General features: G+C 35.6%; 1 protein-coding gene across 1 annotated transcript in view; it reads left to right on the top strand.

Moving 5' to 3' along the window:
• Positions 1-480: 480 nt before the first annotated feature.
• Positions 481-13,279, top strand: part of LOC129759141 (calcitonin gene-related peptide type 1 receptor-like) — a gene marked incomplete at both ends in the record, with an annotated part of 80,216 nt that continues 67,417 nt past the window's right edge. Inside the window, 2 exons of the mRNA XM_055756553.1 lie at positions 481-536; positions 669-796. Of these exons, the coding sequence (XP_055612528.1) occupies positions 481-536; positions 669-796 (184 nt within the window). The remainder of the gene's footprint in view (positions 537-668; positions 797-13,279) is intronic.

Here is a 13,279-nt window from a genome sequence, read left to right as displayed (position 1 = left end):
CATGGTTTGAAGGTTTCACAGAACAAAATTAAATTCAACTAGGGTAAATGTACCTAAGACAACGGCTTAAGGAAGCTGTTTTCATTAATTCAATAGAATTGCCTTCCATGTTGATTTGAAACTGATATTTATTCGTTGAACTATATTTCGAATACTGTTTTATGAAACTGTATAGGAAATAGATCAATCCATTACGTACTTTTGAGTCAATTTATGATTTATTTTTCTCATTCAAGTTCCTCCATTGTCGTACCAGGTCCCTAATTCCGTCGTACAAGGAGACCTGAATTGTCTCAATTTATTCCACCCTCTTCAGAAATACATTTAAAATTTTGCGGTTGCGGTTCATGCAATTAGCATCAGCTTACATCGAACGGATCAACCGCGCAGGATAACAGCAGAAGTTCTCTCGAGTAACCAGTCGCAATAAGCTATGAAACTAGGATAACTTTATTCTTGTAACAATCCCTTATGTTACAGCCCGCTCAGTCACAAGGACTCTTCAAAAGACACCCAGGGTCGGCTTTCTAGCTCAAGTAAGAATTCAAGGGTTAGAGTGCCGGAACCAAATCGATTTATTGTTCTGAATAACTTTTCGGCACGTGCCCTAATTCCCTGACCTAAGCTTTGTCCCTATCTTATTTTCCAACAATCAACTTACGGTTTAGTGTGTGGTGTGTCGTGTGAGGGCCCGTCGATGCGCGCTGCTGCTCGTCTTGGCTCTCCGCTGCTTGGTCTTTTACCACCGTCCGAGGTCACCGTGGTCAAGAATGCCAACCCTCGCCAGGGCAAGTGGGTACCTTGATGCCAAACTCCAGACTTCGGAAGGATTCGACTGCACCGATTGAACGATTAGGGCCCCACCTGGATACACCGTCGGCCTCTGTCTCCGTTTCTGGACCCGATAGACCTTGGTGCTATCGCGGCCCCAGTTTCGACGTGATTTTGGCGATGTAGCTATGTTGTCGGCTCTTCAGTTTGTTTGAGGACCTCGTGTATTCGTCCAACACGAAAATCAGGCCACTCAACCTGGGTTCGGTCGCATTCGGATTCGCAAATTTTCCCGGCTGTACCCGATAGTGATTGGCGCTATCGTGGTTTCAACCGCTTAACACTCGGATTGCCGCGACGGGTAAAGACGTCCCGTTTAATCGCGCGAGACACTTCTAAAAAATTATAACTTTGTTCTTCACAGCTTATGATTTTGGGTGTTAGCTGTTCTCCGGTCTCGATCCAAGTGCAAGAGGAAGTTGCTGAACGCAATTTTCCCTCCTCCTGGATTTTCCTCCAGACTCGTCTAAATCGCATTTAGACGACTCCTGGAGTGCTCAGGGGTGTGTCGTGGTTCGTGTGGTGTTGTATAAGGCTGTTTACAGTACCTGACATGTGTATTTTGTGTGGTTTTATTTATTTATTGTGCCATTTCTCCTGTCAGCTATTCTAGCTTTGAAATTTCACTGTCTTTTATTTATTTATTTTTAGAATATTTATTATGATTTTAATTTGTTGCTTTGCTAGGTGAAATTTCCTTAACCCTCCAAAGCCGTTCGGGTCAATATGACCCGACGCGCACATTTCAAACATCTTTATCATCATTCCAATATACTGATGAACTGGTAGTTTTGACATACCAAGTATGTTCTATGAAAATAATGATCAAATTAACGCCAAAAAACTAAAATTTGAGTTTTTAAAATCGGTTCATTGCGAAATGAAATACAGCTAAGCAAAGCCAAAACTGGATGTCGTTTTTTTAAAGTAAGACTTTTTTCTACCAGAAGATTTGTCATAGCGGTAAAAACTTTCATTGGACCCCAACATGTCTATACATTGTCGGATAGATGGATTCTTGACAATTTCAAACATCAATGAAATAATTAAATACAGAAAAGCTGTCAGAAGTTATGAGTATTTTGAAAATAAAATTGATTTTTCGGACTTTTAACTTTCTGAACCAGTTTCTGAAAACCTGGTAATACATATCGACTTTATTTTGAAATGTTGAGTAATTAGAATAAATTACCTACACAATGAATATAATATCATCAAAATCGGTTAACATTTACAGCCAGGAGAACGAAATCAAATTACAACGCATATTTCCCCGAAACGGATATTTAGCGAACGGCTTTGGAAGGTTAAAACTACCCTAAACTCCTTAATAAAATAAACGATTTGGCCAGCTCCCCTGGGTGCATCTTTGCTAGCGTGGCCGTAACATAGTGAACGGTCACATTCTAAACAGGTCTACCATTGCTTGGCTAATGCATCTGCAGGCAGCAAAGTATTATACCTTCTATTCAATTCTACCGAAATTGTCTCAAACTATTCCTCCCTCATGAGGGATAGATTTGAAATTTTGCGGTTGCGGTTCATACAAATGCGATTATTTACTTCGCACGGATCAACCGCGCAGGATAACTGCAAAGTTCGAATAAGATCTAAGTCGCAATAAAATGGACTTGCCAAGAAATCCCAAGGTAGCGTTTTTGTAGCTAGGTACCATTGCTTGGCTAAGGCAGTTGCAGGCAGCACAATATTAGACCTTACAAATTGAATCCACCCTGCAAATGTATTTTCTACCAACACACTCTCCAATGGACTGGGCTGCCATGATCCAGGATTTGTCTGTAAAATTAAATTTTATAACATTCAAACAGACATTTTTCACAAATAACATGGCACAAATTTACACAGTAACTGCATATATTTAAAGAACATCAACATTTTTAATAGTACTGTATGTTTTTCTACGCAATGAGACTGAATAGTAAGACATTTGAGGAGAGGCAGAATTACACTTGCGTTTTGTCAACATGTGTATTCTTATTCATGTGGAAACCCTGGCGGAGGATATCGACACAAAGCAACGCCACGTTGATGCGTGTAATGCGTATTAGACTGGTTCAGCTCATCTATTCAAGTTTTTTTGCGAGCGATAAAAGTTTTTGCAAAAATGTTTTTTTTTCGGAAATTGACGCTTCTTCATTCTAACATTTTGTTGTTTGGGTCGAATTTTTGGGAAATGGCGTAGAGTAATCCAACTGAATTTAAACTTTTGGACTTTTTTCATTCAAATTGTAATATGTCAAAAACGACAAAACATCTTTTGTTGAAAATTCACTGAGAATTTATAAAAATGCAGCAAACATGAGTCAAGTATTAAAACTTATATGGTAGAAATCAGAATATAAGCGGGTTTGATTTTGTTGAAAGCTTTTTTTTTTTTTCCTTCCTTGTAGGGGAGAGTCCACTGCTAAAGCTTAAATTAACCATTCATCTAAATTCTCTTGTCATTTTGACCTTCAACGGAAGTTTTTTGCATCGTTTTTGCATGCATCGTAAAGATTCAATAAAAATCGAGGTTTTCGGTCCAGGAATTGATTTTTTTCCCCGAGTTGATCCCCATTTAGAGTATTTCTGAAAACTGTAGAAGTTTTAGTTTTAGTTTTCAAGGATCTCTCAGTGACCATTCTGTAGAGCAAAGCGTTTGGTCGTATGTGAGATATTCCAGTTTGAATGCAAGAAGTTTAAAAAGTCTAATTTTTAAATAATTGATGTATCTCATGTTTCAAACACTTGAGAAAGGTTTAGTGTCAGCAGATAATAGAACCAAAAATAATCAAATATTAAAATATGAAATAATTTTGAAGAAACAATGTCATTGGAGTTGAACGTTAGAAATGTGAAAGTTGGAGATATTCTTGCGTGCATCCAAACGTCTATTTAATTCTGCACGATACTGTTAGTAAATAATTTGTAAAACACCAACCACTAAGCTAAAAAATCCATCAATTCTTTGTTCATTTGAAACCGTGCATTATAAGCAATGCTGAATACATTCAAGTAATTTATGAATATAAATAGAATTTATGCACTTATCTCCCAGCGCATCAAGTTCCTAGCTTCAAAATAAACAAAATTACTGTATTGTGTTGTGATTACTTGGAAATCCATTATGTTCATTCTCTATGAGTCCGACTGTGTTCAGCAAAAAATAGTAAAAATGAACCGGTCTAATTCCAATTCTTGCAAAACGGTTTCCTATTCCTGTCGCAAAATTACGACGAATTATGGGGCCCGAGCGACTCGATTTCAATCGAATATTGACGAATTTATATAGTTCAGATTAGTTTGAAATCATTTTTTTAATTTAATTTCAACACTTGTCTGTCGAATTTTATGATTTTGATCGTTATATGCATTGACAGGAAGCGATAAAACAAAGAAACACGTTGGGGGTTCGTTAAGTTCGTTTTACAATATGGCGGAGTGCGTCAATAATTGAATTCACTTCGCGATTTCAATATCGAATAAATTAAGAAATAGTTTTAAAAGTGACAAATTTGTGATAGAAAATAAATTCACAAGCTTAAGTTTATCATGTGAAGTAGCCAATTAAAGCGGAAAGTGATTTTTCGGCTCTAAAACATGCATTCTTGAATTGCGACGAATCAGAGGGATACGACGGAGGAGGGTACACCTACCCTAGGACATAAACCACAGGAACTTGTACACACTTTAAAAGAAATGAGTTTTTTCGATCACTTTCATCGTCAAATTACGTAAATTGGTAGGTACTTACCTTGGATTATTGATGCCTGCACATCACCTAGCGTTCTTTATCTGCGATAAAGAGGTATGATCTATGATAATGAATGATTACGAACTACTTTTCAACAATGTCCACGTTTGACTTTTTCGAGTTGTTATTTTAGTTGAGCATTTATGACTATAAATAGGTACAGTACCGTTCATAATTGTATAGAAATTGGAAGCGCGTGCGCTGCCTCTTTGACTTTGATCTTCCTAAACTTTTTACTCTGATGATATTTTTTTTGTGATATTTTCTGCGTAAGATAGGTCAACTATCAAACTATAATTATATCACAAAATTTAAGCTTTTACCCTTCAATCTTCAATATCTTAGAAACTACGCTACACTTTTTATTGAAATTTTGCAGAGTGATTGTTGAAATATAAAGTCTGAAGTTTTTGAAAAGTTCTATCAATAGGATCAAAAGTTACGCGAGGTACAATATTTCAGACATGAACCTAAAAATGGATTTCTATAGAATTTTGGACGATTCACGAGAAAAATATCTTTTCCACCCACGTAACAGTCAAAAATGTCTGCTAAAAGCAATAAAGAAAAGAAAAAATGGAATTGATGATCCATTTGTGTTTTGAAATCAGAATCTCACGATATTGTTTTGAGTTTTTGATTGGAATGGATATACTGGTTGTTGAACATAAAATATGATTTTCTTATGGAAACAATCGTCCAAAACTCTATAGAAATCGCAATTTTAAGCTCATGCCTGAAATATTGTACTTCGCGTAACTTTTGATCCCATGGATAGAACTTTTCAAAAACTTCAGACATGCTAACTCTATATTTCAACAATCACCCGGAAAAATTTCAATAAAAAGTGTAGCGTAGTTTCTGAGATATTGAAGTTTGAATGGTAAAAGTCCAATAGGTCCGATTTTCGTAGAATTACTGTATCTTAGCCTAAGATACATATACAGATTCTTAGGTCAAAGTCACACACATTTAAGAAAACTCAAATTTTGTGATATAATAGTGTGATAGTTGATCTATCTTATACGGAAAATATGATCAAAAAATATCATCAGAGCAAAAAGTTATGGAAGTTCAAAGTCTAAGTGACAGTGCGCGTGCTTCCAATTTCTATACAATTATGAACGGTAGAGAACAGACGTACAAGCTCGAACAAAAAATCGTCAAAAAAGTGTGTAAAATTACAAATCGGTTTCGAATTTTGAATACGGCGAATGCGCGTTGGCAAAGTTTGACTTTATTTTTGCTTTCCTTTTGTTTCCTTTATCACTCAAAACTATATACAGTTGCGTTCAAAAAAGAATAATATCGCATGAAGCTGCGCACCCACTTCCAACTTTGACAAGCTGCCATTTCTCTCTCGGTTTATATTTTTTCATGAAAATTTCACACAATCTAGTTCAACTATCCAACTAACACTCCACAAAATTTGAAGTCTTTATAATGTCGAGGAACAAAGATTCAGCTTCTCGCGTAAAAAAGGGAAATTTGGAATTGCTTCACTAAATTTGCCGTATCTTTGACAATTTTCATTGAAAAATCTTGAAATTCTGTCCAAAGATGTAAAAATGTATGATCTAATACCAGGCCAAGTTTCGTCAAAATCGATGAACGTGATCAAAAATGGTGCCGGGTTGAAGATGAGGTTCATTATCGCCTAGCAGACGATTTCATTCTTTATTGGACGGATGTTTGTATGGAAAACATCATAATCTATGTATTCTTGGTTTTTTCTTTCACAAAACCAACATTTATTACAAAGAATGTTGTAAATTCATATCTTCACCCTTACTTTGTTTAGAAATTGAAATTGTTCCAACAAAGCTGGTATTGAAACAAAAGAGCGAATAGAATATTCGCTTTAATTGTGGATCAAATTTGTTTATCCGTATAATTAGCAGGTCATTTATGAAACTCTGTTTTTCTTAATTCGAACCCTGTTGAAACATTTTCTCTTTCGAAACAAAGTACGAATGAAGTTTTTAGCAATTTTCAACATTATTTGTGAGAAATTTTGGTTTTGTGAAAGAAAAAACCAAGAATACATGGATTTCGATGTTTTCCATACAAACATCCGTCCAAAAAAGAATGAAATCGTCTGCTGGGCGATAATGAACTTCATTTTCAATCCGGCATCATTTTTGATCACGTTCATCGATTTTGACGAAACTTGGCCTGCTATTAGATCAAACATTTTTACATCTTTGGACCAATTTTCAAGATTTTTCAATGAAAATTGTCAAAGATGAAGTAAATTTAGTGAAGCAATTCCAAATTTCCCTTTTTTACGGGAAACGCTGTATCTTTGTTTCCCGTCATTGAAAAGACTTCATATTTTGTGGAGTGTTAGTTGGATAGTTGAACTAGATTGTGTGAAATTTTCATGAAAAAATATAAACCGAGAGAGAAATGGCAGCTTGTCAAAGTTGGAAGTGGGTGCGCAGCTTCATGCGATTTCATTCTTTTTTGAACGCAACTGTATCTGTGTGGGGCACAAATAAATAAGTCAGCAGAAACATCCCAGTAAGCGCGTCCTCTCAAAAATCGACAGAGCATGCAAAAAATTGAGAGTTGAGTCACCGAACTTAGAATAAAACGGTTAATTTCGGCGACACTCCAAGAACACAAATATTCTCATTCGGTTTGTCCTGCCGAGATACCTAAAGGCATCGAATACGAATGCGTACATGCGAAATCAGTTTGAATCGTACTCTCGTACGGTGTGGTCGCATTTATCTCCGTGTTTTTTTATATGCGTGCTTTCAATCATAGCAGTCGACTTCGCAGGCAGGCACACGCGCGTCTCGAAGAGAAACATAGGACAAACACGATTCGGGTTGTTCTCGTGTGTTTCTCTGGAGAGCGTGTCTTAGATTATTTTGTGGCACTCACCCAAGGCACGCGTATGGTGTGTTCCTCTCTGCCGATTAGATGATGCAAAATCGTTAGAGAAATCGATACGATCCCTCTGTCGATTTGAGTTACCTCTCTGCCGATTCATGTTTACCGGGATGCAGACCTCTAGAGCGGCACTCAAGCCACACCAGTCTGACAGTGAGAGCGAAGCCGACCAATAGCAGCTTGGTGTGTGGGACGCAATGCGTTCCTTGGCTGAGATGTATAATACAACTGTGTTGGTGAGTATCAACTCGACAGTTGGCTTGAGTTGGCTCTGAGTGGCCGCGTCAGTAGGAACACGCCAGCCTAGCGAGCTAGCTGCCATGGCGTGTGTTGTCGGCATATTATGATGGGTGGTTTCCTTGGAAGTATCGTGCTACACAATATCCTTTGGATAACTTTGTGCAATCAAAATGTAGGTCTTCGAACCTACTTTTTATCTCAGCTGACAACTTAGTTAGTTTTCATTTGACGCATTCGTCCTATTTAAAATTTGCTATCGAATTGCTATCACCAAAAAAATACGTTAGAAATTGACTACAAACAGTCCCATCTATTTTGCCGTTCAAAAGTTACAAATCAATTTTTAAGTGCCCAGTTTTCGAAAAGGCGTAATCGTATATGAAATCACAAAAAATCAATCCAATGTCTCAGTAAAATAGACGGCTTTAATTTATTGCTAAATAAATGATATAAGAGCTACTTTTAACTGGGTGAAATTTCATTTTCTTTCTTTTTGCACTACTATGGCAGTTAAGATAACTAACAGCTTTGGTATAACTTTTCGCACTTCTTGAACAGTAATTTATATTAGAAAATACATCACCTATGTCCAGTCAAATACAAGAACATTCTTGACGATCAGTCTCACCCAGCAGAACTGATTCTAGGCATTTCAAAGCGTGTTACTTTCACATATCACTTTGGCATCCAGCTGTTTTAAACTTTGTATTTCTAACAAATTTGAAGGAAAAATATAGTAACTTGTATGATTTTTTTATCATGCAACATGATGAACGTATTACGAAACTTCAACAGCGATTTTCTTGAAGCATGCTAAGCAGCTCATACGACCTATAGAAAACTGACTAAAACTTAGTCATTTTTTCTTAGCTTTGTTTTGACAGTTCTCTTTGGTGTGCTTGGAGACATCTGGTGGCCCAACCAAAAAACAAAAATTGGTTCAAAAGGGGTTTTGAGATTTTTACACAAGTTTCGTGGGCTAGCTTATACCTCTGTTCTCTGTGATACAAGTGCAATGTATACAATGTATAAGTGTATTATGCACATTCAAAAAAAGATGTTGACAGAAAGAAAGCTAAATAAATTTCGTACATCTCTCAGATTTGAGCTTTCATCTCCTATGCTCTCAAGGTAAAAAGAGCTTAAATCGGAGGAAAAAAAGCTTTAAAAAGAGATTCACTTACACTTAGCAAATAGATGTTGATCACACGATACATAGACAAATCCTATATCATTGCAGCCCAGTGGTTTTATCATGGCCCATGCGCTCGTTATAGCGCCAATCGTAATATGCTGAAAAAAAGCATAACTTTTTCAAAACGGCCAATTTTCATTGAAAATGAACAGAGAATTGAAAACCATTTAAAAGCTTTAATCTGGCCCAAAAGATCAAGTCTCATTTTTTCTTAACTTCTATTAGTCTATTTTGTTTTTCTTTCTAGTCAAAGTGTCTTAAGTATTAGTGTGTTTTCAGTCTTTGGCTGCTTTCGGGGGTGTTCGGCTGCAGGGTGCGTATAGAATACACAGCGGTGCTTGTTTGCGAACACCTTTGTTCTGAGCCTTTGAATATGGGTTTTTAAAATTATGCAACCACATGAATTTTAGTAATAAAAAATCATAAGCTTTTGTAGAAAACACTTTTCTCCAACGAGCACACTCCTTTTTAACACCAAATGAACGTGGAATTTATAGCAAATCAGCGATTCGATTAGGTGGGGCATAATAGAGCATGTTCCCCTATTGAATAACATATATCTACTTTAAAAACAAGTTATTATTTTCTTTCAAAAAAAAAAAAAATCACCAATGCAATAAACCATAAGTTTTGAATTGAAATTATATCTAGACTAAATAAAGTCATTTCATTTCAGTATGGACTTGAAAAGTTTTTGTAAGAAAAACTTTATGCCCTAAAATTTGCACAAGTTACAATGTATGGACGACTTGTAGACATTATTACTACTCGTTTTAGAAAAAAAAATCATCATATTCTGAGATGGCGTTTTTGGGAAATTGAGTTTTGGTTTTTAAATGCACTTTTCTCAATTTAGAGAGTCAAAGTTTTCTATAAATTCAACATTTTTCTAAAACCCTCCCGTAGATTAAATTTGGGTAGGAATTGTAATTTAAGAGCTAAAAATTTTCATAAAAATTGGCCTGTTTTAAACGTTTCTCTAGATTTTTTTTTGGGAAAACTAAGTATGCCAAGTGCCTTAATTACATGAGGGTGATGCTAATACTGTGTTTTTTTTTTCTTTCACTGTAACTTCTGAGGGTGATGTAATAGAAGTTTGTTATATTCGACAAATTTAAGAATTTGGACTAGATAAACAACTTTGTCGAAGACATTCAAACAAACCCTTATTTGAGTACAAAAAAATGCATTTACGCCTCGTTATTAATGGACCCCCGGCAATTAATTTTACACCAGAATATACTCGATGTAAAAGTGAACAATGTTGCCAAAGACACCAAATGTCTGTCTCTTCATTTCTGGGCGCTATTAATTGAGTGCAGCTAGATTACTGTTCTGCACCACTGTGCGATGGTTGATATCAGTCAATACATTTATCACAATACTAAATAATTGAATGAGAAATAAATTGCTTTCTTGCCCATCTAAACATTCAGACAGACAGCGAAAAAATATCAGGGTTGCTGAGACCAAATTCATGATGATTGTTAATATTTATATCTAATTCCATCATTCGCTCAACAGTCAGTCATTTCATAAAGTTGTGACATTATGAGGAAATGTGAATAAATTTTAAATTTTTAGTTTTTTAAGTAAATTTTAAGTATATGTATCACCTTCATGAAGAATAAGGAATAGACCATAAACACTAGAAAATTCGTTTAATTTCTTCTCAACTTTTATAAAGAGCTTTTAAACGTTTTAGAATAGGGATGAGTAACCCGCGGCCTGCGGGCCGCATGTGGCCCGCGAGACCCTCTTGTGCGGCCCGCGAAGCCTTTCTCTAATTGAATTAATTTCTCCAATTTTTCAACTATAGGTTGTCATGTTTTCATAAAATACTAGTCAAAAGTTTTGACTAATATTTTTGACTTTTTTATATCTTGAATTTATTTTTTCTGATGTTTCTCAAAGACTTCAAACATCGAAAAAAGCATTAAAAAAATTTAAAGACTGCTAATGAGCACATGCCGATTTTCATTTATTATTTTCATTTCCGTCAAAGATGAAGCTAAATGATAAATCGGCCAACAAATATTTTGTTTAAAAATGTAGTTTTTTTATATATCAAATAAGGTAAATGCTGGTAATTTCGTGACGCTTTAATTCTAAAAAAAATCCTTCACAAATAATTTATTTTTTTACGAGAAATTGAATCTTTTCACTGCGTAAATAACATATTTAAAAGGTTTTCATGAATTAGCGATACAAATCCTATCCCAGCATTTTATTTCTTTCATAATAAAACACCAAGGCTCTTGATATTTCATAATTTTTATCCGTTTTTAAACTTTATTAGAAGTATCAATACATTCTATAAAACTGAATATATTTTCTTCTAGATTTGTTTTTAATTGGTTCTATAATTTCAATCCTACTGCTGTGGCTTGGATTCCGGAAGATGGGCTCAGTAAAAAAAATTCTCAAAATTTATCGTTGTGACAATTTAAATTTAGCAAACAGTTTTCTCCAGTCATCAACGGTACGTTTTTCATCAGTTGGTTATCAAGACGATAATCTGACAATTTTCTTACAGGTCGTAAATACTAAACAAATTTCACGGTTACAAAAGAATTCCTACACCAACTCATTATGCGTTCATTTCCATCACAAACTCTCTGTCATCAAAATGGGAATTTCGCCATTCTATCAAGTATAACTTTTTCCAACATGTCAGTGCCCATGAACATGAACATCAACAGCTTTCAATGTTTTGTTTTTATTTTCCTTTCCTTTTATGCATTCTATTTTCCGTCTGTTCCGGACAGTGGTAAAAAATTGCTTCCAACATCAGTTATTCAGTTTTGAATTTTGCATTTGTAGGTTTATCACAGCTGCATGATTTCTCTTCCGGATTTTCAGAGTGCCATCATTTTTTTTTAAAATTCGAATACAAGTTTAATAAAAACCTTTGATTCTTCTAACCCAGAATTTCACGTAATGATGTCCTTAATCCAATGCCTATCCCAGTAGTATGAAAATTAATTAAAAAAATCCTTTCGAATCTTTAAAACAGTTAACCAATGAAGAATGTAATCTGTAACCAAAATTCTTCGACTGTTAGCCGTTGCTTATCTCACTTCTCATTAACTGTTCTAATCCGATATATTGAACATCCCCGTGAATTCACTGAGAGCAGATTGATATCAGAGATTAACAGTTCAGTGATAAGAGCGTAGGAGAGATCAATCTGAGTAGATTAGAGTAGTTTGTAGTAGCAGAAAGTACTTTCCACTAGTGAACCTACATATAAGAGAAGCGACGTCTGAAACACAAAATTCCAATCGATACAAAAGAACTGTCAAAATCGATTCCAATCGATCCAAGCATTTGTCGCAGATCTTTTACCTTTCTTATTGAAAACTCAACCAAGGAAGGTATTGTGATTGTTGTTATAGTTCAAACAGATGATTTTAAAGCTGGTCATATGAATTTATGATTAGGTGCAATTTTTTTTCAATGCTTTGGTGAATCGTGTTCCTAGTTAGCAAACTATCTGATTGTTAACGAAATTCAAGTCATTTATACCGTTTATCGCGATCCTTTAGGCATCGAGTTCAATTTTGTTTTGTTGGATTGAAGGAGCGTTCACTTTAGAGCTTGAATATTGAGCCAGAAAACAGTGCTGAGGTTTTTTTTGTTCAAGATTTTGGCGATGTTGCCACATACTTTATTTTAAAAGGGATCAGATGTCGCTTCTCTTATACACAGTAAACGAAAATTACCGAGTTCGGTAATTTTTCTACCGAAATCCTAACATGTGGAGTTCGTTAATCTGTTCGGTAATTTTTTCGGTAAAAAATAAACGAACATCGGTAAATCGATTCTTCATTTACCGATCTTCGTTTATTTTTAACCGAAAAAATTACCGAACAGTTTAACGAACTCCACATGTTAGGATTTCGGTAAAAAAATTACCGAACTCGGTAATTTTCGTTTACTGTGTATGAAGGTTCACTACTTTCCACATACCAGTCTAGCGCCTACTATTCTTCAATAAAGAGTCGACCATTTATGCGAAACTTGTGCTCGCTAATAAAAATATGTTTTTGTGCAAACTCTAACTAAAGTGAATTTGATTTTTGGAACGGATCGGAAGAAAAACTATTGGAGATTGTGTGCGACGGTTTGCTGAGTGGACCCAGCTTAAAATTGTGTGATTCCGAAGTTCTGGTGCGGAGTAATCGCCTCTCGAAGTCCAACCTTAGAGCCTACCTCCCCTGACCATAGAGCCTAACGTTCTTGCACAACCTTGCTAGGAACGGTTTATTCATCGTAGCGACATTCATCGCGAACATCGCTGTAAGATCGAGTGTGAATCAAATTTCTGTTTGAAGCCCAGCCCACGAACCCAGGTG

This window comes from Uranotaenia lowii, unplaced genomic scaffold (genome assembly GCF_029784155.1).
Source record: "Uranotaenia lowii strain MFRU-FL unplaced genomic scaffold, ASM2978415v1 HiC_scaffold_113, whole genome shotgun sequence".
In the NCBI taxonomy this organism is placed as follows: Eukaryota; Metazoa; Arthropoda; class Insecta; order Diptera; family Culicidae; genus Uranotaenia; species Uranotaenia lowii.
Note: the sequence above shows the minus strand (reverse complement) of the source record. Positions and strands in the feature narration are given on the sequence as shown.